General features: G+C 42.0%; 2 protein-coding genes and 1 long non-coding RNA gene across 8 annotated transcripts in view; 2 read left to right on the top strand and 1 right to left on the bottom strand.

Annotated features, from left to right (window-relative positions):
• samsn1a (SAM domain, SH3 domain and nuclear localisation signals 1a) overlaps positions 1 to 18883 on the top strand; it is a 27804-nt gene extending 8921 nt beyond the window's left edge. The window contains exons 7-17 of one of the 3 annotated variants that reach the window (XR_009789903.1): positions 912 to 1035; positions 1843 to 2273; positions 7269 to 7349; positions 8459 to 8587; positions 8692 to 8791; positions 10033 to 10184; positions 10279 to 10527; positions 10853 to 11000; positions 13611 to 13799; positions 13906 to 16343; positions 17904 to 18039. Coding sequence is in view for 2 of the 3 variants with exons in the window: in XM_061783178.1 (XP_061639162.1) it covers positions 912 to 1035; positions 1843 to 2273; positions 7269 to 7349; positions 8459 to 8587; positions 8692 to 8791; positions 10033 to 10184; positions 10279 to 10527; positions 10853 to 11000; positions 13611 to 13903 (1707 nt within the window). In the remaining variant the exon portion in view is untranslated. Of the gene's footprint in view, positions 1 to 911; positions 1036 to 1842; positions 2274 to 7268; positions 7350 to 8458; positions 8588 to 8691; positions 8792 to 10032; positions 10185 to 10278; positions 10528 to 10852; positions 11001 to 13610; positions 16344 to 17903 lie in introns of those variants that run through there. The other 2 variants (XM_061783179.1, XM_061783178.1) reach the window with 2 other exon arrangements.
• Positions 1 to 22696, bottom strand: part of LOC133482739 (uncharacterized) — a 27063-nt gene extending 4367 nt beyond the window's left edge. Inside the window, exons 1-4 of one of the 3 annotated variants that reach the window (XR_009789913.1) lie at positions 22558 to 22696; positions 22273 to 22438; positions 21081 to 21384; positions 10454 to 10594 (exon numbers count right to left, since the gene is read on the bottom strand). This is a non-coding gene — a long non-coding RNA (uncharacterized LOC133482739). Of the gene's footprint in view, positions 1 to 10453; positions 10606 to 21080; positions 21385 to 22272; positions 22439 to 22557 lie in introns of those variants that run through there. The other 2 variants (XR_009789915.1, XR_009789914.1) reach the window with 2 other exon arrangements.
• On the top strand, positions 20468 to 26687 carry hspa13 (heat shock protein 70 family, member 13). Of its 2 annotated transcripts, none has more exons than XM_061783189.1 (5): positions 20468 to 20728; positions 21027 to 21367; positions 22282 to 22495; positions 22576 to 22743; positions 24265 to 26687. In XM_061783189.1, the coding sequence occupies exons 1-5, from the start codon at positions 20704 to 20706 to the stop codon at positions 24825 to 24827; spliced, it is 1311 nt and encodes a 436-aa protein (XP_061639173.1). In that variant the 5' UTR covers positions 20468 to 20703; the 3' UTR covers positions 24828 to 26687. The 2 variants fall into 2 exon arrangements, with proteins under 2 accessions (XP_061639173.1, XP_061639174.1); XM_061783190.1 differs by lacking the exon at positions 20468 to 20728 and adding an exon at positions 20759 to 20891.

Raw genomic sequence — 26687 nt, 5'->3', positions numbered from 1 at the left:
GGTTGCATGGGTCAATACCAAACTTAAACACTGTGGCCTCTGATTGGTCAAATGAGATGTGATTCAGTCAAACTGATCAATGAATCTCTGATCTAAAGTAGGTCAGAGGTAAGATGCCCAGACTCATAACTTCAAAAACAGGTTGAATTCAGTCCCACTGACATAAAATTTGTGTTCACTGTAAAATATAAACTATTTTACTTGAGTATGACCCCATAAAACACAAGTGTGCAACTTGTATTCCACAAGTTTGAGACCTTTCTCCGCTAAAACCAGTCTATAAACTGTTTCACTTTAGCATCACACTTGGTACAGGACATGCTAATTTTTGCTTTTTCTATGGATTTCTCAACTTTTGGACAATAGCCTCCATAAAATCAAGAAGAATTTTCACTCAACATAGGGAAATGACTTAGGGAGGAATCTCACTAGTGTTATAGTACCAGATAGAGGTAAGATACTGTAAACATTCAATTTGTGTCTAAAATATGCATAGGGTCTGCAAAAGGCAATAATACTGTAACATATACCGGTAAATATTTTGAACTTATTGTACAGTATATTCAAAGTTCCAAAGCAAACAACCTTTTAAACAAGATGCATTAAAAGTTCACATTCGTTACCACTATTTTGTGTCTGTCTCTGGTGAGCAAAATTAATTCAATGTAAATGCTGATTGGGTTTTAATACAGTGCAGATGGTCCAAAGAGCGCCGTGGCTCTGTGTAATCTCTGAGCCACATGGCAGAGCAAGAGAAAGGGCTTAGAGCCCCCGTGGCAGGTCACCTAGCGTCTATTCCTACTAAAGCTCATAATAGTGAGAGGCAAACAAAGCCGTGGATAAGCAGCAGCCACATTTCAAATGGAAATTATTATTATTATTTTTCCATGTCTACCTGTGCTTCTTTTCAGAACATCAACACCAAAGGAGCGGCAACAGAAGCTAAACCAGCAGCAAAAAGGAACCAAAAACCTGGAAAGAAAACAACTGGAAAGAATGGAAAAGAGGGGGCGAAGAAAAGTCACAATACTATTGGTAAAGGTTTTTCAACTAAAATGGCACTCAGTAGAGCGCCAAATCCCACATATGCCCAATTTAGTCAGTAAGTGTTTCTTTGCCACTGAATCGTAGCCATAAGGCTCGACATGGCTCTACTTATTATTTTCACTGTCAAAACCAGCCACAACAAGATCATATTTGTACTACGTGGGCAGCCGAGGACTCCAAGCATCCCGAGCCAATACCATATGTATTTTGGAATCCATGAACCATTATTACTCGTTCATTAAGAAACGTCGTAACTGTGGCTCTCATTGTAATATTGGACAATGCATTCCTCGGAAATGATACGCATCCTAACATTAGTTTATCCTGGCTGTTACAGTATTATTAGCAGTATTATTAGAAACATGGAAAGTAGCTACCATCTTTGTGGAAAAAAGAAGAAGCATGGAATGAGCACTTCAAATGCCTCTAAAATTCTCCCAAACAAATACATTCACAAAAAACAAAAAAGTATTGAATACTTAACTATTCTACTGGAAATCTCCACACTGGTAAATGTCCTACTATTATCTGGATCCCCATCAAAATCTAATTTGGAATTCCGTTTGGCTCATGCTCAGCGGCTCCAGATTAACGGAAATCAGTTTGCGTTTGATTCTATACTGAAGAAATGTGGACAATGTGATATATTATACATTGATCACACTGCCTATGTCTGAAAAATGCCAAATTGAAAAAAGACTGTGCCCCTGCCTGCCCGTTTACACGTGTCATGTTGTCACCTTCGGTTTTCTATCTATGGGAACTCATGAAATTTACATCTTCTATTGTCTTCAGTGCATCCCCCAGCAGGACCCTCAAGTCCCCCCATGGGCCCACACTACCTGAATGTGCCCTACAGGTCCGAAAGGAGGATCTACTTGGGCAAGTCCTCCACCCTTCCCACACAGGAAAACACAACTCCAGGCCGCTGCACCGACATGATCAGCCTGTCTGGTGGTGCGACTCCTACTCACTACCACAATCACAGCCATAACCAGCGCTGGAGCAACCTGGCTGACAACAGTCCCACCTGGGGCACCGTCCAGCACACATGCCGCAGGCCGCTCACGGAGTACCGCCTGTCCTCCAGCGACTTCAGCCTGCTTCACGGGAAGAAGATGCAACAGCACGAAGACGAGGACGGCAGCCTGAGTGCAAACTGTAAACCCCTGATTCCCTCAAATGTGACGCGGTCCGTCACTGACTTGGATCTGTCAGAACCCAACGTAAGTCTCCAGCGCAGTACGAAGCAACACACCTAATTGACATTTGAGCTTTTTCTTAGTCGCATCACATTAACTGCCTCTTGTTGCTAGGCGGAGGTCATTGGGTTTGATCATGACTGCTCCACAAACTCAGAAAAAAAAGAAGAAAAAAGCAACACCCGCGAGGCTGTTTGAATGACAACTGGAAGTCAGACAAACAGAAGGAAATTATGGTAGAAAAGAATGATGAGATAGTCCATTAATAAAACTACAATCAATTTAACAATTGAAAGTATGCTCTGTATTAAATATATTTTATACAGTTAAGGCCAACATTATTATCCATACCGCAGCCAAAGTGAAAGAGCATTTGAATTAAGTGAATGGGTATCATTTTGCTAGAAATGACACAAGCAAGAAGCGAGATGGTAAGATGTTGAATTCATAGATATTAATAGAAAATATATTGTATGCTATCATCGGTGGCACGGTGGACGACTGGTTAGCACATTTGCTTCACAGTTCTGAGGACCCCACAGTGTACCCCGCCTCTCGCCCAGAGTCAGATGGGATAGGCTCCAGCACGCCCGCAACCCAAGTGAGCATAAGCGGTTGCCCCTTTTATCGACACATGCATAGTCAATATTTTAATGCGCTGAATGATGCTGGACGTTAGCAGGTTTTAAAATGGTGAAAAAGAATGGGTTTTCTCAAAAATCTCTGGCATATGAATAATCCATCCATCCATCCATTTTCTGAGCCGCTTCTCCTCACTAGGGTCGCGGGCGTGCTGGAGCCTATCCCAGCTGTCATCGGGCAGGAGGCGGGGTGCACCCTGAACTGGTTGCCAGCATATGAATAATTATTTTTGAAATTTGAAAACAAATCAACAAAAATGAAAACAAATATATATATTATATATTTAACACAAGAATGTTTGCCAGTTTCTTTTGCCCTTCCTTGCCAGAAAATACCCATTCAACACGTAAAATCACTAACTCAAAATTGGGCCAAGGTGTGAATAGGTTTAGGCTTAAACATTCATAATAGAAACATCTGCTCTGTTGCCCCTTGAGTCCATTGTTTATGGTCTATTGCAAGATTCAAATGGATCAACTTGGACATTGTCATAGCACTGATTGACTGATCTCAGAGGTCAGAGTTTTATGTGTTTGTTTGACATCTTTCCCAACATAAGGTGCCTGATGATAATACCCAGTGGGCAGGTCCACTGTTTGTCCTCTCTGGCACATTTTCTGAAGCTAAACATGACTCATGAGGGGACTGTTTACAATGAGTAGGATGATCCCATAGATAGATGACAAGATCCCAATAGGAGGTATAGTGTCACACTTAAGACAAAGTGTCTCTTAAGGATCATTTACACAAGACTCATTTGTTGTCTGAAAATTGACTTTGCAGGTAAGCACAGATTGCTTGGGCGACTGGACATGAAACTTTGTGTAGATGTACCTTTAAAAAGGGAGGGTGTTCATCTCTTAATGGTCAGAAACATTTGTCAAAAGCACATACAAGAAAAGGAAACACTAAGCAAAGTCTTTTTTTTTCCCACTGGGAAAACAAATGAGGCACTCGTCCACTTAGATGAACTACATACATGGAAAGTAGCATGCAAGTCTGAACAATACGGTGATAGTATAGTGGAATCTAGGCCATGCTCCAATTTGTCACCGCCTGCGTCATCCACTTAAGAAAATAGGTGCTTCCTCTTTCACCATCAGGATGGAAGTGAGGTAGTCAGGTAGTAAGTGTACTGTAATGACCTCAGTTCATAGACATTAAAGAGGTAACTACTGAGACTTTGCACTCTAACCAAAGCAGCAGTACCTATTGCTAGTAAGCAGTCCCTCTTCCCTTATGACACTCCTAATGAAGTACATCCTCGGTTATTATGTTTTGGAAATACTCATTACAAGTCATGCTCTGAGACAAAGTTCAAAGAAAATGATTTAGAAAAACAGTCAAAACCATTACATTTAAAAGAAAAAATGAGAAACTGCAATCTGGATTGACAGGGGTTTGTGGCTGATTGCAAACACAGGGATTAGGCAACTGTTTTGTCTTTAGAATCCTTTATTTTTAACAAGTGAGCGCTAGTAGTCTTCCTGAATGCAATGTAATCTACTGGGGACATCAGATAGTGGGGTTTTCCCCACTTTAAAAGCCCTGAAGTGTGTCATTACGATCCACAAAAGGAGAAGATCTAACAAGTGACAGACGGGAAAGGATTTCAACACAACAAAGTTACCACTTCGAGGATCAGCACTTCCTCAAACACAAAGCCCAACATTAAGAAATGAATAGAAAAGAAACTCAAAATCTTCTGGCATCATATAACCTTAACTTGGTTCCACAAGGCTATGATTAAATGGACAGTTTGTGGAATACTGAACTTTTCCCAATTTACTTTTCCTAGTTTTATGTGGAGGGGGAAAAAAGAAAATGTGCAAAAATGACCTTGCAGTTAAAAAAAAACAACAACTTCAATTTCATTGAAAAAGAGCACAGAACTCCACTGAGGTTGGAGCAATATGTGTTTGCCCTGATGCACACCACTTCCTGGTTTGTCAAGGATGGCGTAAAATGATGGGGTGAACCATTCTTCTTGAGACAAAAGTGAGTGACTAAGTGACATATCAGCCACATCCCGATGTTAACAGGCCACTTTCTGGTTCACCTTAGGTAATGGGATTGTAACTTTTTTGATAGCTGGAGGGGGGATTAAAAAGAGCAAAAACAGAAACACCCCTCTAACGAAAATTTTAAAAAACGGCGGTGCACCATATTTTTGGTTTGTTTGTCCATCCACGTTAAGGATGACATTAATAAAATTGGATTAGAAGAGCAACAATTAATTAACTACTATTTTGATAATTAATCGCTTAGAGACATTGTTTAACTTAAAATTGTTCCAAATTCTCTGAATTTCAGTCTCTCAAAGTAAATCTCAGATTTTTGGAGTTCTTTATGAACGCAGAGTGCTTATCTATGTGTTTAATCAAAAACAAAAAAAGACCTTTGGAAAAGTCTGCATTTACTTTTGAAAACAATGATTTTTTTTTTTTACTTTACCAGTGACTGAATCATCATCGATTTACTGTATGTTTGTGCATTTTCTGCACGGTCAATTTAAAATAATCTCCTGTCTTTTAATAAAAGAAAGTAAATAAAACAAAGTTTTGTTTATCTGATTCATTTGATTAATCGATAAAGCAATTGACAGATTAATCAATTATCAAAATAATCTTTAGTTGCAGCCCAAAATTGGAGTGTATCATTTTTTGATTCTGCGGCGGCAGTTCGAACTAACAAAATCTAAAATACAGTAAATGCTGAAATACTGTAACTGTGTTTGTCACTATGTTAGTTTGGCATTTTCTGGTTTAATGTCCTGCGATTGGCTGGCCACCGGTCCAGGGTGTAGTCCAGGCACCAGTGCATTTATGACCATAGTGGGGATAAGTGGTTCAGAGAATGAATGGATGGATGGATGAATGGTTTAGTGTCAATATGTTTGAAACAGACTAGCAGGACTCATTCAAAATAAACTCCCCTTAAAATGTGGAAAAAAAAAAATTATGGAGCGACAACTTGTAACGTTTTCTCGGTGAATGGAAGTTTGTCAACTCGATTGAGTGACGACCAGTCATGGGTGTACCCCACCGCTCACCCATAAGATACAAAAAATAGACTGGGATGGCTCGCTTGCCTCCTCGAGGGGAGGGAATGTTTCCATCGACTTTTAAGAAATAATAATGGTATCGAACCAAAGTAAAAATACAATTCAACAAAACAACAACTTTAACTATCTGTGACGTCACTTCACCTCAAGTATCATTTCGCCTCTAAACTAAATGGAACTTTTCCTGTATATGATGTTGATGTTTTAGTCGAGCGGGGCCACAAAGCCTCAATTTTCCCCTTTCAAAAGCGATTCTGCAACAACAGACACAAAGTCAGTTGCTTCACATCCTGTGTGTTGCAAGGAAGTCAGACACACAGCCGCGCAGCCTCTGCGTCAGACCGTACTCTAGAGTCAGGAGACCCTCCCCAAAAATAAAGAAGACAAGAGTAAAGATTAAGACTTGAAAATGTTGCAGAGGGCAGCTTCCAATGTGTCCGACAAAACAAAGAGCAGCAAACCAAAGGTAGGAGGAGACACTTTCAATGGAATATACAGTTGAATATAAATTCTATTCAAATTCTACCTATAACTTTTGAAAATTTTAAAGGAAGATATGAGTCATTTGTTATTTAGCTATAAAACACATTGTTCTTGTATTCACACATTAAAAAAAAAAAAAAAAAAAAATCAATAAATTAGATTAAAATTAAAACGAGGGCTTTAGAATTAAACCCTCCAACTGGCCTGTTTGTATTTTTGGATGGCGGACGATGTTGTTTAGCCCATCCCGGCATTAAATCAATCCACAGAGGACAATCGAGGAGCGTGCGGCTCATATTTAACCCAGGATTTTCCCAGGGATTACTTGGTTTACATAATTATTCGCTGCTCTGTTGTGCAGATGACGGAGGGTTTGGGAGAGATTATAATGACTATTAGTTTTATGGAAAATTTGAGCAAAAAAAAGTATTAAAATTGGGAGCGAAAGGGAAGCAAGCATGAGTGCGTAATTTTAACTCTGTTTACTGTATTAGATAATTCATAAATACTCGTCACGACAATGTGTTACTTAATATATACTCACTGGCCACAACATTACGTACACCATGCACAATATAATGACAGCCAATACATGAGCTGCATTGAAAACATTTTCAAAAGGCTACAAGTGGTGTTGACCTGATCTACATCAAACTGGGAGCTGATTCTAATCATTATGTATTATTCGCTTTATGTAAGAGTCAAAATATTAGAAACACCTCAGCATGATTATTGTGCAGCCCAACAACTGTCTTCATGGTCTTCAGACTGTAAGAGCATGTGGTTTGTTTTGACAATGACACTTAAAAAATAATAAATGTCATCCACAGCGCTCCACAAGCTTTGGGAGATTTGAAGGTCTCAGACATAATCCATCTGCAGCCAAAGCAGAAGAGAATGGAGCAAATATGGTTTGTACATTTTACTTTTCAGGCTGGCCTTAAAATAAAATCACACACAAAAAAAACATTTTTCTCAGAAATTGGATTTGAATTATGCTTTCCCTTTTGCTCATAAAAATATCAAATGACAATTACAGTACATTATTCAAAATAAGGTTCGTTTTAGTTCCCCCCCCCCCCCCCCCCCCTTATGGGATTTGCTTTATTTCTCCTGAGAGGTTTTGCAACAGTTTTCTTTTTTAAAGTAAAGTTATTTTTGAGACATAACTTTCATCAACTACAACATAAATAATTGAGATAACAATATTTTTTGTTGTCATTTACCCATAAGAAAATAAGTGCTTCCTCATGCAAAGATATGCCTTTTGTCAAAACATCTATGAATAATTTAACAGTCAAAAGGCATGGCTTAACTGGTCCATATGTAAAACAATAACACTAACTACTTTTTGTCATACGCAAAACAATGTGGAAATTATTTCACTCGTGTTGTCTGTTAATGGGATTCAGTCACTTTTTTTTTTTTTTTAAATAATAGACATGAGAGGGGTCGGAAAAGGTGTTAAATTCATCCATCCATCCATTTTCTGAGCCGCTTCTCCTCACTAGGGTCGCGGGCGTGCTGGAGCCTATCCCAGCTATCATCGGGCAGGAGGCGGGGTACACCCTGAACTGGTTGCCAGCCAATCGCAGGGCACATAGGAACAAACAGCCATTCGCACTCACAGTCATGCCTACGGGCAATTTAAAGTCTCCAATGAATGCATGTTTTTGGGATGTGGGAGAAAACCCACGCAGGCACGGGGAGAACATGCAAACTCCACACAGGCGGGGCCGGGGATTGAACCCGGGTCCTCAGAACTGTGAGGCTGACGCTCTAACCAGTCGGCCACCGTGCCGCCAAGGTATTAAATTACAAATTCTTATTATTTTTTTAAACAGAAATAGATCAAAAGTCAGAAATTTCTTTTTAGGGTTAATCAGAAGCACTTTCAATGGTGTCAGGTGTATTCTTACTTTCATTTTACATGAGTTTGTTCTCTCTTTTTTTTCCACATTTTGAATGCAGAGACTGTGTGCAAAATTGCCACTAATTTCCACAAAACTTGTTTCCACAGTTACCTGAAGAATGCGAGAGCTTGGAACCAAACAAGTCAGCTGGGATTGGGAAGAAAATGAAGGCCATTTCACTGACCATGCGCAGAAAAATGGGCAAAAAACACGCCAAATCCTTTTCTGAGGAGATGGTGAGCTTTCCTAATAGCACAATATTGACATTTAAGTTAACTTACTGGCTAAAAATGTAAAGTTAATGTGCTGCAATGAACATTATCATCGTTGACTCTGACAGGGTGATGACACAGAGACAGAGATTACACCTGCAACTGAAAAGAACTCGACAAGGGACAGCAACTCCTTGGAAAGTCTTTACAGCGGCCAAAGTTCCTCAAGTACGCATAAAAATCTCATCACATGGTTCCATCCGTATAGGAAAGGTTTTGTATATGTATATGTAAAAAAAAAAAAATGTTTTATATTTTTTGCCGGTCTGAGCATGCGCGAAGTACGACACAGCCAATCAGAAATAGCGGAACACGGTGCAGTAGTACGAGTTTTTGACGCCTCTCCAGCGAAATGTACAGTTACTGCACTGCTATTGTTGTCAGTATGACTCACCAAAGTCTTGGTATGCCGATGAAGGGTATTATTAATTTAAACAAAATACGTTCGGTTGACCTGTGAAGAATCCACGAATAGCTTGTTGCACATGTGCATAATGTTTCTATGAAGATGTCATAACGCCATCTACTGGCCTGGCATGCGTATTGCTCCGTTTCGTGGAAACGTAAGCGCGTCTGCCATATTGAATGTGGCAGATCTACCCCGTGAACTAATGCAAGTCGATGGACTTGGACTACATGTACGCCATACAAAGTGTACAAATTTAATGGCTCTCGTTCACTCACGCATTGATATAGTTGGGAAACACCATTCACAAAATTTCCAACTTTTATTTTTAATTACAAATGTTTACTCCTGGCGGCACGGTGACTGACTGGTTAGAACATCTCCCTCACAGTTCTGGGGATGCGGGTTCAATTCCGGCCTCGACTGTGTGGAGTTTGGATGTTGTCCCCGTGCCTGCGTGGGTTTTTTCCGGGCACTCCGGTTTCCTCCCACATTCCCAAAACATGCATGGTAGGTTAATTGAAGACTCTAAATTTCCCACAGGTGTGAATGTGAGTGCGAATGGTTGTTTGTTTCTGTGTGCCCTGCAATTGGCTGGCGACCAGTTCAGAGTGTACCCCGCCTCTCGCCCAGAGTCAACTCGGATGGGCTCCAGCATCCCCGTGACCCTAATGAGGATAAGCAGTAAAGAAAATGGATGGATGGATGGATGGATGAATGTTTACTCCTATATAACTAAGCACTGAACCAATCAACAGTATTTTTCAGTTTTGAGTGTTTACAGCTAACAACTTTATGTAACTCTGTAACTGTGATCATTAATATTGAAATATTAATATATTAAATGTTTCATCTGTGTCTACTCTACAATAACCAGATCCTGCAATGTAGACGTGACAATGTAGTTCCTATTTTTTTTCTTCTTAGCTCTTTTCTTAAAGATGCAGTACAGTGAGATGCAAAATATGTAATGCTACTTGGTTTGTGCTTGACGTGTCTTCAGGCGGTGTAACCAGCGAGTCCAATGGTTCTGGTCAGAGGGACAGTCTGAGGTTGGAGGAGGACGGTTCCTATCAGGGTCAGTTCTGTGGCAGAGCTCGTGTCCACACAGACTTCGTCCCCAGCCCTTACGACACGGACTCCCTCAAACTTAAGGTCTGACATGTGTCTTAATACGATATAGTGGTCTTGTGGAAATTGAAAAAACATTAAGTGCGATCCAAATATAAATTTTCTCTTTATGTTCCAGGCTGGTGACATTATCAGCATCATCGCTAAGCCTCCAATGGGCATCTGGACAGGCATGCTCAACAACAGGGTGGGAAACTTCAAGTTCATCTATGTGGATGTTTTGGTGGAGAAGGAGGAAAAAGAAGAAGGAGGAGAAGATGATGATGACGATGACGATGACGATGCTCCCAAGATACGACAACAGAAATTGTGCAAAAGACCTCGACCCAAAACGTTGCTGGAGCTATTGGAGCGCTTGAATCTGGAGGTGAGGATGCTGATATTTGTAGAAGGTGCAGCATGTTTGGTCACCCGTTGCTAGGCAGAATTCACAGCTGTGAAAGGACTGGGAGGGGTGGCAGAAACAGGAAGTCAGACAGACACTAAGGATATTTCTCCCAAAAGAGCCATGTCATCATATTAATCAGTTTCTTTAAATACATGCATCTAGATGCCATAAGTAAATAAATATTGAAATTAACAAGCTTTTCTTCAGCACAAGCCCACCTGCTAGATGTAGTAGGTTATCCCTACTGCAAAATCACCTTCATTCAATTCAGAGAACATAATTTGTAAAGTGTGATCTCTCCCAGGAGTACGCCTCTGCCCTGCTGCTCAATGGCTACCAGACGGTGGAGGACCTTACCCACCTTCAGGAAAAACATCTCCTCGAGCTCAACGTCAAAGACCCCGAGCACAGACGCAAGCTGCTGGCTGCCTCCCAGTTGCACTACTCAGAAGGTCAGCAACACACACACCTAGTCAGTGTTTGCACAAACCCTTCAGTTTTCTTCTAGGAAGCAAAAACTCTCGTGGCATTCACAATATTTTTTTGAAACCTACCCGTGTTATTTGTTGAAAACCCTGCCAATTCGCAATTTTTGTTTTTGTTTTGACAGATCAGAATTTTTGTTTACATGGGAAAATACGGTCTACTGCGAAGCCCCTAAAGTGACATGGAAGAGGCTAAAAACTTTGCATTATCTCACAATAAACACTGGAAGATAATGCAAAGTTTGCATTTGTGGTGTAGTTTAAACTATTAATATAGGTAATTACCAGTATAATCACATTTTGGGGTAACCCCTGCTATTCTCAGATGTCCCAAGCTGGCCCATGTACAGTGTAGATAAAACTTCAGGGGAACTGTGATAACAAAAAACCCCCCCGAAACATTAACTGATGAATGCTCACAACACATTAATTCATCCATTTTCCGTACGGCTTATCCTCACTGGGGTCGCGGGCGTGCTGGAGCCCATCCCAGCTATCTTCGGGCGAGAGGTGGAGTACACACTGAGCTGGTCGCTAGCCAGTTGCAGGGCACATATGAACAAACAACCATTCGCACTCAATTTCACACATACAGGCAATTTAGAGTTTTCAATTAACCTACCATGCGTGTTTTGGGGATGTGGGAGGAAACCAGAGTACCCGGAGAAAACCCACGCAGGCACGGGGAGAACATGCAAACGTCACACAGGCGAGGCTTTATTTGAACCCGGGTCCTCAGAACTGTGTGGCAGATGTGTTAACCAATTTTCCACTGTGCCGCTGCTCACAACACAGTATAACTATAAATATGTTTGGCGTCATATTTCTTTATAAATGCAGTATGGCCGTCAGATTACTGATAGGAAAGTGGTTCCCCACTCCTTCTAAAACCTAAAGTGTATTACCCAATATTTTAACCACTCGAATAAACATCCAGTCTCTAAAACTCCCCCTCAGTTAGTTGGAAATATTTGTGACACCTTCAAATGTAAAGCGGCAGAAGAAAGCTGTGATGTTTTAGGCCTTACAAGAACTATAGAGTGTTATCTTGCTGGTGGCTTCCTGATAGTCACATAGAAAGTGCTGAAGCGGCAGGATGGTGTTTCTTTCTGCCATCTCGAAGCAGAAAGCAAAAATACCCATTATGAGTGTGTAGGTGGAACAGAACTGGCGGGTTAAATTAAGCCTTGCTTGTTGTATTACCACACTGAACCCCGGCAGATGTGCCTGAGGAAAAGTAAAGGTCATTTGATTTTTTTTTTTTTTCCCTGTGACAAAACAGATGGCAGCTTGTTGTCGCATGTCAGTCATTTAACCAGCTGGGACTCCATTTGGCTAGTAACTTGGCAACCTGGATAGAAAATGATTAGGAAATTAGTAAATAATTTTTTTTTTGTAATGAAAAATCACAGAGGGTGACAAAATAGTGAGAGAGCGGTTAGCACATCTTCCTCACAGTTCTGACGTTCAGGGTTCAAATCTGGGCTTCAGCCTTGCTGTGTGGAGTTGACATGTTCTCCCTGTGCTTGTGGGGGTTTTCTCTGAGTACTCCAGCTTCCTCCCACATTCCATAAACATGTAGGTTACGTTCATTGAAGATTCTAAAGTTGCCATATAGGTATGAATAGAGGTGGGACCAAGTCTCAAGTCTCGAGTCAAGTCCCAAGTCAAGACATGCAAGTCCCGAGTCAAGTCGCAAGTCCTATACTTTGAGTTTCGATTCCATCCATCCATCCATCCATTTTCTGAGCCGCTTCTCCTCACTAGGGTCGCGGGCGTGCTGGAGCCTATCCCAGCTGTCATCGGGCAGGAGGCGGGGTACACCCTGAACTGGTTGCCAGCCAATCGCAGGGCACATAGGAACAAACAACCATTCGCACTCACAGTCATGCCTACGGGCAATTTAGAGTCTCCAATTCATGCATGTTTTTGGGATGTGGGAGGAAACCGGAGTACCCGGAGAAAACCCACGCAGGCACGGGGAGAACATGCAAACTCCACACAGGCGGGGCCGGGGATTGAACCCGGGTCCTCAGAACTGTGAGGCTGACGCTCTAACCAGTCGGCCACCGTGCCGCTAGTTTCGATTCCTTTTGAGTCATTTTTACCAACAAAATAAAAATATATTTTAATAGATATAATATTTATATTTAATTAATATGTACATATTATATACTGCATTTGTATATTTAATATATTTTACAATCCCTATTTATTTATCAAAACAAATTTGATAAACAAGTGCACTGAACCTTTATAAGAAAACTAGGGGACTGATCCAAGTTTTTGCATCTTCAAAGCCAATCGTCAAGGGGGGGCTTAGTTTATTGCACCTTGAAAACCAATTGATAGGAGGTTTTCAGTTATTCTATAAAAATGCTATGCTATGTCTTACTTTTTATTTTATTTTTATCTTTTTTTTTTGCAGTAGCATTTAGTAAAAACAGAGTATCATAAAAAAGGAAAATGTTTCGATTAAAGTAATTTTTGACAAGATGGCGCCTACCAGTGTGGTCGCCTCGGTAACGCGCTCTCTAGTATTGTCTTTGTTTTTGTGTTTTTCGTCCGTCTTTGGAGACCTTACACGACTCACTGACACAAGGGGAGACCTGCTAACCATCGAGGAGTCTACTCCGGACTTTCTGTCACCAACTTTCGAATATCCGCTCAGTTTTTTTCCCCGAGTTACTCACCGGAGCGGCGCCCGTGGTTTTCGGCGCATGGAGACGGAAGCGGCGCTACAGAGGGAAACGAGCCGGCATTCAGGTGAAACTCCGCAAGAGAGGACACAGATTGGCGTTCCCGTACCATCCACCTCGCGAATGTACGCTCCCTACCCAACAAAATGGACAAGCTTCATCTTCTGTTAAAGACCAGAAAAGACTTCGGACGTTCCGCGGCCATGTGCTTCACGGAGACCTGGCTTTGCGACACCGTACCCGATGTCGCCGTCATGCTTCCCGGCTTCCACATTCATCAAGCGGACCGCGACATGGAATCATCAGGGAAAACAAAGGGCGGCGGGATATGCCTCTATATCAACGAAAATGGTGTACGGACGTCACGGTGCTCAGCACACACTGCAGCCCGCATTTGGAGTCGCTATTCTTAAACTGTAAACCATTCTACTCGCCACGTGAGTTTGCATCATTCATACTGGCTGGAGTCTATATTCCGCCTCAAGCTAACACGAACGCCGCATTGCTAACGCTTGCCGATCAAGTCAACGAAATTGGAAAGAAAACACCCCGACTCACCCCTCATTATTCTTGGGGACTTTAACAAAGCTAAACTCAACCACGAACTCCCTAAATACAAGCAGCACATCGACTGTCTTACCAGGGAAAATAATACTTTAGACCACTGCTACACTACGGTAAAAAACGCATACCGTGCTATACCTCGTGCAGCCCTGGGCTCGTCTGATCACTGCTTAATTCACTTAATACCGACGTACAGGCAAGAACTTAAATGTGCGAAGCCTACAGTGAAAACAGTCAAAAAGTGGACAAATGAAGGCAAGATGGAACTTCAAAGCTGTTTTAGACTGCACAGACTGGAGTGTCTTTGAAAATTCAGCTGGCAGCCTGGATGAATATACGGACACTGTCACATCCTATATCAGTTTCTGTGAAGTTGTGTGTTTACCAACAAAATCATTTCGCACATTCAACAACAACAAGCCGTGGTTCACTGCTAAACTTAAGCAGCTTCGGCAAGCTAAGGAGGATGCATATCAGAGCGGGGACAGGGCCCTGTATAATCGAGCTAGAAACCAGCTGATTAAAGAAATTAACATTGCAAAGAGGAACCATGCAGCAAAGTTGGAAAAACAGTTTAGCGCAAACGACTCTAAATCAGTCTGGCATGCATTCCAATCGCTGACTAATTACAAGCGACGATCCCCCCAAGCTGAGAACAATAGCACACTAGCCAACGACTTGAATACCTTCTACTGCAGATTTGAAAAGGACAGTTTCACACCACACACCCACCCGGCCGCGACCACAATCACACCTCTGACCTCTGCGTTAACCATCCATGAACAGGATGTGAGACGCATCTTCAAACAACAAAAGATTAACAAAGCGGCAGGCCCGGACCATGTGTCCCCATCCTGCCTCAAAGTCTGCGCGGACCAGCTCGCTCCAGTCTTCACTCAGATCTTCAACAGATCTCTGGAAATGTGCGAAGTTCCATCCTGTTTCAAACGCTCCACCATCACTCCAGTCCCCAAGAAACCTGCAATCTCGGGTCTGAATGACTACAGGCCTGTCGCTTTGACATCTGTGGTCATGAAGTCCTTTGAACGTCTCGTGCTGGACCACCTCAAGAGTGTCACAGGTCCCCTGCTGGGCCCCCTGCAGTTTGCCTACCAAGCGAACAGGTCTGCGGATGATGCAGTCAACATTGGACTGCACTTCATCCTAGAACACCTCGTCAGTGCAGGGACCTACGTGGACTTCAGCTCAGCGTTCAACACCATCATCCCTGAACTCCTTTCATCCAAGCTTCTCCAGCTCAGCGTCTCACCTGCCATCTGCCAGTGGATTTACAGCTTTCTGACGGGCAGGACACAGCAGGTCAGGCTGGGGGAGGCCACCTCATCCACACGCAGCATCAGCACTGGGGAGCCCCAAGGTTGTGTCCTCTCTCCGCTGCTCTTCTCTCTCTACACGAACGACTGCACCTCAGCGAACCCGACTGTCAAACTCCTGAAGTTTGCAGATGACACCACTGTCATCGGCCTCATCAAGGACGGTGACGAGTCTGCATATCGACAGGAAGCGGAGCGGCTGTAGCTGTGGTGCGGCCGACACAACCTGGAGCTGAACACGCTCAAGACTGTAGAGATGATCGTGGACTTCAGGAGGCATCCTTCGCCACAGCTGCCCCTCACGTTTTCCAGCTGCCTTGTGTCAACCGTCGAGACCTTCAAGTTCCTGGGAATTACAATCTCTCAGGACCTGAAGTGGGCGACCAACATCAACTCCGTCCTCAAAAAGGCCCAGCAGAGGATGTACTTCCTGCGGCTTCTGAAGCACGGCCTGCCACCGGAGCTGCTGAGACAGTTCTACACAGCGGTCATCGAATCAGTCCTCTGTTCTTCCATCACAGTCTGGTTTGGTGCTGCTACAAAAAAGGACAAACTCCGACTGCAACGGACAATCAAAACTGCTGAAAGGATTGTCGGTACCCCCCTACCCACCCTTGAGGACTTGCACGCTGCCAGAACTAAGACAAGGGCGTGCAAAATCCTCTCGGATCCTCCGCACCCCGGTCACCAGCTCTTCCAGCTCCTTCCCTCAGGTAGGCGCTACCGATCAATGCAAACTAGAACTAGTAGACATTCCAACAGCTTCTTCCCTCTAGCAATCAACTTCTTAAACAGCTAACCTATAATTCCATTACAACAAGCTGGCAATTTTTTGACTAGAGTTCGTTGTCACATTTCTGTGGGGCCAATTATGTCCTACTCGTGCACTCGCTGTAGATGTCTCTCCATGCTGCACTATTTGCATATACTGGCCACTCATGCCAGAGTAGCATCTGCTCCATTTCCACACTGATTGAGGAGTATCTGTAACATTTGCACAACCATTGTCCCAGATTATCGCACTACTCGTCACTTTAAACCGCACACACTCCTTGAAGTCTCAGCGCCCTTTGCACAATGGTCATTGCACCGGACTATTGCGATATTAGCCATTCGAACTGCTCTAAGTGCTAGAGGACTCTGCATCTTTTTGCACAATTGTTTTTTGTCAATGTCTTTATGTCTCCAAAGTGTTCTGTAAATTGACTGTCTGTTGTACTACAGCGGCTCCAACTACCGGAGACAAATTCCTTGTGTGTTTTGGACATGGCAAATAAAGATGATTCTGATTCTGATTTATATATATTTTGTTTCTTTATTAAAGATTTGGACACTTTTATCTAGTTTTAAGATCTAAATATTCAACTTAATTTGTTTATCAAACCATTTTTGTCACCTTGTTTCCTGTAACTCTGTTTAGTTACATCATTATTATGAGTATTTGCTTGACATTATTAGGGTTGTTTTTGTACAGTGTATCTAAGTGCTTCACTTTATTGTTCTTGCTGTTGCCATTTTTTGAAACCAAAGTGATAAATTAGATGACACTTTTACAGTAAATGCATATTCAGCACAGTACTGGTTTATTTTTTTAATTTACTTTTAGGAGGCCTAAATCCATCCATCCATCCATTTTCTGAGCCACTTCTCCTCACTAGGGTCGCGGGCGTGCTGGAGCCTATCCCAGCTGTCATCGGGCAGGAGGCGGGGTACACCCTGAACTGGTTGCCAGCCAATCGCAGGGCACATAGGAACAAACAACCATTCGCACTCACAGTCATGCCTACGGGCAATTTAGAGTCTCCAATTCATGCATGTTTTTGGGATGTGGGAGGAAACCGGAGTACCCGGAGAAAACCCACGCAGGCACGGGGAGAACATGCAAACTCCACACAGGCGGGGACGGGGATTGAACCCCGCACCTCAGAACTGTGAGGCTGACGCTTTAACCAGTCGGCCACCGTGCCGCCGGAGGCCTAAATGACATTGAATATCCCACTTAGTGTATTATCACTTGGAATGTGTGATTTTGTAAATGTTTTTTTTTTTAATGTATTCTATGCATTTACAATCCCTCAAGGGGAAATCCAACGATGTTGAATAATCAATATTATTGGCAGAAATTGTAACCCTAATGAAGACAAGCACTAGAGAAAATGGATGGATACAAATTACAGAGGACAGATATCCAAAAGAATAAGTTTGTGTTTGTTGCATTATTTAACCACCTTTCTGGGTAATTTCCAGTCAAATTCTGACTTTTGTGCCGCCAGGTGATGATGTCAAAGATGTGGAAGAGAGCAAATTACCAGGTGGTCCACATGAGGAAGACAGTGACTGTCCTAGGGACTCGGGCTGCTTCATCCCGTCCGAGTGCTCAGACAGCAAGGAGGATGCAGAGCAGCTCACAGACACCGTGGCTTCTTAACATTGTACTCATTTGAAGGACGCAGACATTTAAAAGTGTTATAGACCCATGTGGATATTTGCAAATGTTACTATGTGCAGACTCCCTCTCGACTTGGTTTGGTGATATACTAAACATCATTTTGTGACATTTTCAACAATAATCACCATGTTGTGTGTCATTGTGTTCAAAATCACCACTTTATTGTATTTAATTCAAAATAATTCTGTATTTTTACTTCTTTATTCATTAATCTATCATTAGAAACTCATTAATTATATCCTTTCAACATTTATTGTTACCTTTATTTTCTATGCATAAAGTGATGAGTGGGGATGAGTGAGTATTTGGTTGGCGGCACGGTGGATAGACTGGTTAGAGCGTCTGCCTCACAGTTCTGAGGACCGGGGTTCAATCCCCGGCCCCGCCTGTCTGGAGTTTGCATGTTCTCCCCGTGCCTGCGTGGGTTTTCTCCGGGCACTCCGGTATCCTCCCACATCCCAAAAACATGAATGGTAGGTTAATTGAAGACTCTAAATTGCCCCGTAGGTGTGAATGTGAGTGCGAATGGTTGTTTGTATATGCTCTGCGATTGGGTGGCAACCAGTTCAGGGTGTACCCCGCCTCCTGCCCGATGATAGCTGGGATAGGCTCCAGCACTCCTGCGACCCTTGTGAGGATAACCGGCTCAGAAAAGGGATGGATGGATAATGTATTTGCCTTACTGTATATACATACTTTACTGTGCAGCAAGTTAAATGTGTTTGTGTGAATGGCAAGGAGAGACAATAGTGTATTAATGTGAATATTACTGTAAATAACAATTGATAAACACTGCCAACTATCTTATTGAGTCTATTATTGTTATTACAATACTGGAAACACTGAATTAATGTTAGTGAAAATAATAATGAAAATCATATATTTATTTTAATAGTAATGTAAATGTGCTTTTTAAACAAAAATAGTAAAATAATTACAAACACTTTTAAACAACCATTTAAAATTATTTTTAATCAATTATTTTTTTAAATTGTAATAATGGAAACACTTTGGATTGATATTAATCAAAAGATAAAATGAATATATTTAATAATAATTTAATAAAGTACACATTATTCGTTTGAAAAAACACTTTTTTATGAAGTACTTTTAATAATGATAAATTTCGAATAAATCAATGTTTTCAAAATAATTTAGAATATTTCCTTACTTTATTATAGTACTTGTAACAATTATTAATAACTAATAATATTAATATTTATTAAAATAATAATAATAATAGTATGATATATTAGTTTTAAGAATGTAAACATTTTTATTCAAAAAGTATGTGTATTTTAACGTACTTTTCAAAATAGTAAACTGAAATTATTTTTTTAATGTTTTTAATTACAAAATTGGAAAAACTTTGAATTGATATTAATAAAAATAAACGTTTGTTTTAATAATGTACATATTTGTGTTTAAAAATACATTTATACTTTTTTTGTAACAAAGCATGTACTTTTAGAAATTACATACTTTTACGTAATAATTTAAAACATTGAAAACCATAATAACAAGGATGTGCTGCATACAGTTGCAAACAACACCATATATGCACAACAAGGAAACGGCACGGTGAGAGACGGGTTAGCACATCTGCCTCACAGTTCTGGGGACGCGCGTTCAATTCCAGCCCCGCCTGTGTGGAGTTTGCATGCCTGGGTGGGTTTTCTCCGGGCACTCCGGTTTCCTCCCACATCCCAGAACCATGCGTGCTAGGTTGATTGAAGACTCTAAATTGCCCATATGTGTGAATGTGAGTGCGAATGGTTGTTTGTCTCTATATGCCCTGCGATTGGCTGGTGACCGGTTCAGGGTGTACCCCGCCTCCCGCCCGAAGACAGCTGGGATTGGCTCAGGCAGCCCGCCATCCTCGTAAGGATAAGCAATAAAGAAAATGGATAGATGGATGGAGACTGAATAAACTTTCAAAGGTAACAACATTTTCTGGCTCTTTTTCAAATGTTCTGTTTTGATAGCACACACTTTAACGTTGGCAGAAAAACTAAACCTCATAAAAATCGGTTGAGAAATTGGCAAATTATGATGGGAACGTTGACCCCACCAACGTGGCCATCACGTAGGCACGTCGCTTTATAGCCGGGCTGCTACCGCACGCTGGCTTTTGGGCGGATGTAGTTTTCTATTCTTTTTATTTATTTATATTGTTGTTATTAGTATTTTTTAATTAGTGCAATGTAGTTTTACATTTATATCTGTGGTGCCAAAGGTCCACTCCGCGGAACACAAGAATATAGCGAGAACTTTTATTTTATGACGCTTTTGTTTTGCACATCAAATGTACATGCGCGCAGCACGAGAATATCGCGAGAACCTTTTATTTTTTTGACGCCTGAGTTTTACACGTTATTCTGGGAAATGTAGTATTAAACGAAAAGAGCTTTTGCGCTCATCCCCGTTGACAGTGCGGCTCTCAAACGACATTACCCAGCATCCCCCCGTAACACATGATGCAAACGCTGACGTGTGTTTAGTCGGAAGTGTGAATTTCGCATTGCCGTTGGTCAAAGCTGAAAGTAACAACTAGCAATTTCGTGCTTCAGAGCCACCGTTACTGGTTACTTCAGCGGCGGGCGGATTCGTAAACGTACTTGACGATGGCAGGGGAAATGTCAATGATCGGTGAGTCCGAATAATAATCAAATTTGTGAATGAATAAAGTGTGTCTGTCTGTCCCCCTTAGCCGTATCAAAACAGATATCCAGGCTGACCCATAATATGCAGAAAGATAAAGGCGATTCCTAAAGATGAAGACGATTCCTGGTTGCCTATAACAATGCTTTTGGTACTAATGTAAACTGACTGACTGTCTGTCTATCTATCTATCTATCTATCTATCTATCTATCTATCTATCTATCTATCTATCTATCTATCTATCGAATAGGTGATAGCTAAAATTGTGGCTTATGTGCATTACAGGTTCTATGATCCTGGCTCTGTTCTTGGCTGGTTATTTGGGACAGCAGTACTTACCCCCACCCAAGCCCAAAGTGATCGGTCTGGACCTGGGCACCACCTTTTGCTCCGTGGGCGTGTTCCACCCGGGTAGCGGAGAGGTGGAGGTGATAGCAGACGAGGAGGACAGGAGGAGCATCCCGAGTACCATCTCCTTCACCAACACGACGGTGCTGGCTGGGCACGACGCTGTGGATGTGGCCGACAAGAACCCCCGGAACACCATTTACGACGCTAAGCGGTTCATCGGGAAGATCTTTGCTCCGCATTCGCTCGAGCAGGAGAGCAGCCGCTATCCTTTCAAGGTGGGCTGGATACATGGCTTTAAAAAAAACCCAAAAAGAACAACAACAATCAGGGAGTTACTCATTTGGTAGCAAATGCACTCAGCAGAAGTACAGATACTTGTGTGAAAAAAGTAGAAGTACTTATTCAACCCCTTTACTTAAGTAAACGTTAAAAAAGTACAGACCCTGAAATGTTCTTTACTCATTCACTGTTGTGGATGTCTATATTCGTTAACTGGAATCCCACAGTTTACTGCCACCGATTCGTCAAGTATGTTTTTCAACGGCGAGGTGTGGAAGAGGGTCTCGCCCAGCTTGCCAGTGAAATTTGTTTTTAAACCACTGTAATGACCAGCATATTCCTGTAGATTGTGGCGTTCCATCACTTTGGATTTGAGATCAGCACAGTTTAGGAGTAAAAGATAAAGATTAAGCGGTGACTCTCGGGTAGTCACGTCGATTATAAGGGAGAGAAACAAGCCAACACGTTGGATGTCAGACTAGTTTAGGCATTTTACACTTAAACACAGTATATATATGCATGGTGTCAACAGTAGTTGTTGTAGTAGGAAGTTGAAAGTGTACGTTGCGATTGTGAGAAAAGATTATGCAGTTCATGGACTGAATGAGGAACCCCATGTAAGAAAATGCCACTGACTCAAGCCATGTGGGGAGTCAGCGTCACTCGGCGCCTTTCTTAGTTGTACATACAACTGTAATTTTTTATTTTGCCACCAAAAGCTTATTTTAATGTTTGTCATTAAAGCTAAAAATATTATCGTCAAAGTCACTATTTAAATTGTAGAGGTGATAATAATAATAGAGTTAGTTATTAGAGACCTGTACTTTAATTGAGGATGTCAAAACCCTTTCTCAAATATTGATTGTTTGTTTATGTTTGTGTTTTTTTTTTTTTAATTAACTTTTTCCAGGTGATCTCCAACAACGGGAGTGCTGAGTTTGTGATCACCACCAACGTCACGTTCACGGTGACTCCGGAGTTTATTGGCTCCAGGCTGCTGCTGAAGATGAGGAAGATGGCCGAGCGGCAACTTGGCGTGCCCGTCCACAAAGCCGTCATCTCGGTGCCTGCAGAATTCGACGAGAGACAGAGGGAGTACACTGTCAGAGCTGCCAACCTTGCCGGTCAGCCATAAATCAACATCCTTAATTTACTGGGGTGTATTTTTTATTTAAACATGACTAACATGATAACTGATTCACAGGCTTGGAGATCCTGCGTGTGATCAACGAGCCGACGGCGGCCGCCATGGCGTACGGCCTTCACAAGGTGGATGTCTTCAGCGTGCTAGTGGTGGACCTTGGCGGAGGAACCCTGGACGTGTCTCTGCTCAACAAACAGGGCGGCATGTTCTTTACCCGAGCCATGGCCGGTAAGCTGTCTTTTCCGCTTGACTCTTTAAAACTAGAACAAAGTGGCGCGCAGACTTCTGCCAAGGCAGAACAATCCTTAGGCCCGCTGCACACCGAGCGATACGGCTGAACGTGACTGAACTGGTCAATCACGAAAAAAATATAGTCGGCTACTGACACCTGTGCACGAGGCGATTGACCCTCGTACTCACAAGGAACTTGCTGCAAAGGAAAAACTGGATTTTCACTATATGCGTTAGGTCTTGGTTGTGTTCACTGTCATGCCATAACATTGACATCCTTCACATATATAAAAGCAGTGCTTTGTTGCCATCTTGTGGCATCATGGTACCAGTGAGCGATTTTGAAGTGGAAGTGGAAGGGCTTCATGTAGACTAAAGTAGTACTTTGACACCATCTTGTGGCATCTTTCTGCAAATATAGCCCATTGTATGGGCAGGGCATCAGTTAATCACTTTTGCTATTTTGTTACATGGCTTGGTTTATGTTCGCTTGGGAACACTGTATACATAATAGGGACCCGAGCCCTGCCATGGAAACCCCCCAAAAAGGGTTTTGTAATTGCAAATAAGTGCCACAAGTTGGTGGTAAAGAACTGAAAACATAAAGGATCATTAAGCATCAAGCCCATGCATCTAGCATGAATGAAATTATGAGCATGTTACAAAAACGGGTGCATTCAGTTGTTACATTTTTCAACACAAATCACCTTCACCACATCAGGCTCATCAATAACATTAGCTAGCGCACTCGCCTAAATAACATGCTAGCACAACCTGATGTGACATCACCCATGGGCAAACAAATATGTGCACTGGAACGTTTCACAAATGATATGCAGTCCCCTACAAAAGTATTGGAACGGCAAGGTCAATTCCTTTGTTTTTGTTGTATACTGAAGACATTTTGGTTTCAGATCAAAAGATGAATATGAGACAAAAGTTCTAGATGTGTTAAACAAAACCACGATCGAGCAGCTTTTGTTTGAGCCCACCCACCTTTCAAGAGCAAAAGTATTGAAACATGTGACTGATGGGTGTTTGTAGTTGCTCAGGTGTTGCCTTTTAGATGAATTGTTTAAGCATTAGATAATGCTTGTTTTGGGGTTTGGGTTTCATCTGTGAAAACTGCATTTGGTGTTAAGCAAACATGAAGACCTTGCTGTTCCAATACTTTTGGAGTGGACTGTAAGTCGTTAAACTCACCTTTTGGCATTTACACACAGTAATAAATGTTAGGGAATTCTGGACAGGCAAATTGTGACGACACACATTATTAATATCTGCATCAGGAGAGAAGCAAAAACAACTTTCAACTTTAGTTTCTTTGACTGTGGGCGAGGTGCTTTCAAGGACAAAACACAAGATGAAAAAAAACACCATCAATGACTTAAACGTAATAACAACAAACCAAATTTGCTGTTTTTGAGCGCACTGTAATGGAGATAAACAAGGCTAAAGAACATACTGTAATAGTTAATTGTTAAATGTTAATTGTGCTCAAACTGCGTATTCCTGCAGGAAACAACAAGCTCGGCGGGCAAGACTTCAGCCAGAGGTTACTCCAGTACACCACAGAGCGAGTGCGACAAGAGTTCGGCATTATGCCCACCCTCAAAGAGGACCTCCATCGTCTCCGCCAGGCCGTGGAGTCGGCCAAGCTCGATCTCACCCTCCAGCCCAGCGCCACCGTCAGGGTGCCGCTGCACCTGCGCACCCGTGACGACTCGGCCACGGAGCCCGTGCTTTTCGAGGCGACGGTCACCCGCGAACTTTTCGAGGCGCTCAACGAAGACCTCTTCCAGAAGATCCTGGACCCAGTGGAGACGGTGCTCGCCGAGGGCCACCTGGACAGAGACGAGGTGGACGAGATCGTGCTGGTGGGCGGATCCACCCGGATACCGCGGATCCGGAGGCTCATCGCTGAGTACTTCGGAAAGGAGCCCAACACTTCGGTGGACCCCGACCTGGCTGTAGTGACGGGCGTGGCCCTGCAGGCGGGCATCATGGGCGGATCGTGGCCGTTACAAGTCAGCGCCATCGAAATTCCCAACAGACACCTTCAGAAGACCAACTTCAACTAGTTTTTGAATCCCGGCAAGTGCAGAGACTGCCTGAATGTACTTCAGTTGAGCCACTGAGAACTATAGGCTAACGCCATGTCAGTCATTTCCAGGAGAGAGATTTAAAGTTTTATGGCTGCTGCTAAAAGTTTAGTGTAATAGGCCAAACATCTGTCAACTCCATCAATATTTCATGAAAGATGATAAATAACATTGACTTTAACATGCAGATTCACTGACCCCAAAGCTTGCAAAAAGTGCTGAGTGCAATAAGGGTCTGCCATTTATGACAAAACTAGAACTAAGCCAATATTCCCATGATAAAGATAGGCCTTTCTTTTTTTATTTCAGCAGTGAACTTTAAAAATGACCCAAATGGGGTTAGCGCACTCTAGTTCTCAGTGGCTCAATAACACATTTAGTCAGCAGACATTGCAGGTCATACTTTGAGACAGAGGGCCAAACGGCACCTTGGTACTGCACACCAACCCGGAGGAAGAATCTCAGGAAGTGTATAGACTTGGCTGAGGGGGGACCACAGGGTTGTAGGTTAAAGACCCAATCTGGAACAAAGAATTGGGACATGGGGACTGTATTAGAAGTGTGCATACCCTTTCCCCCCTCACTTTAATATCAGTATAATTTAATGGATTAAAAAAAACGAGATATTTATTTATCACATGAATTTTTTTGCTTTACTGCTTACGTGCAATGTGCCTGTAAGGAACACAACCACAATGTGTTCTTGCCAACGTACTGTTGAACGTCAATTATTCTAATGAATTATCAAGCGGCAGCAGGTCTGTCTCAGTTCTGGGGTTCTGAGTTTGAATTTGTGGAGTTTGCATGTTCTCCTTGTACTTAATCTGGGCTTTCTCTGGGTTCTCTGGCTTCCTCCCACATTCCAAAAATATATGTTACATTCATTGAAGACTAAATTGTCCAAATTATCCAGAGGTGTGAATGGCTTTATGTGCCTTGTGATTGGCAGGTGACCAGTCCATGGTGTACCCCCATCCCTTTCTCAAAGTCAGCGGGGATAGGCTTCCGTTAGACCCAAATGAGGACAAGCACTTTAAAAAAGGGTTCGATTTAGCAGGCTGTTTATGAAACAGTGCAAGTGGTCAAACAATGATTTATGTTCTGTTCTAGTCACTCACCTAATTGCATACTGTACTTGTTCTTTCAAGTATTTAGCGCCTGATGTTACCAGACATAGTATTTTATCAGATACTTTTGGTTCCTGGCTACAGTGATTTACTAGCACTGTATAATACATTTCTCATTAATCAACTGGTCTATTCAATTCTATTGCAAATATTCAACCCTTAGTGGTGAGCAGCAGTACCGTCCCTCCCATCTTTCTTTACATACTGTCAAGTTAAAAACAGATATTTCTGTTTTTTGTTTTTAAGAAAAAACATTTCAGATAAATACAAAAAGACATAATAAGTACATACCTGTGTTCAAATGTCAGATTTCTGCTTTATTAAAAAATTAGACCAAGGTAATTTCAAAATTTGTCTCCATCACTGTGACCTGATCCAACTTTTAAAAAAATTCTATTGGAAAAAAAAAAACATTTTAGAGAGGGGAAGTAAAAATAACAGGTGGTTGCACAAGTCATAACTGGAGATGTGGTTGTGTTCAGAATTAACCAATGACATTCAAACACATTAAATGGGAGTAAAAAAAACCTGCCACCATTTAAAATTGATACAGGTTGTAGGTCGGACACATAATGGTGAACATTTTTTGAAAACATTTATTTTGGTCTTTTTAAATCACATTAGCTTGGCATTTGAACAGTAGTGTGTAGACTTTATAGCCAGTGTACGTCTTTGACAAATCATTGCCACCCAATAAAAAGACATAACTCCA

The sequence above is a fragment of the Phyllopteryx taeniolatus genome, chromosome 8, assembly GCF_024500385.1.
Source record: "Phyllopteryx taeniolatus isolate TA_2022b chromosome 8, UOR_Ptae_1.2, whole genome shotgun sequence".
NCBI classification, from domain to species: domain Eukaryota; kingdom Metazoa; phylum Chordata; class Actinopteri; order Syngnathiformes; family Syngnathidae; genus Phyllopteryx; species Phyllopteryx taeniolatus.
This window is presented reverse-complemented; position numbering and strand designations above follow the sequence as displayed.

Excerpts from the sequence above, each read along its gene's own strand:
- hspa13 (XM_061783189.1), top strand. The coding sequence starts at position 20,704 with ATGGCAGGGGAAATGTCAATGATCG. Across the intron at positions 21,368-22,281 it reads GCAGCCGCTATCCTTTCAAG|GTGATCTCCAACAACGGGAG; the intron begins GTGGGCTGGATA and ends AACTTTTTCCAG. Across the intron at positions 22,496-22,575 it reads CAGAGCTGCCAACCTTGCCG|GCTTGGAGATCCTGCGTGTG; the intron begins GTCAGCCATAAA and ends ACTGATTCACAG.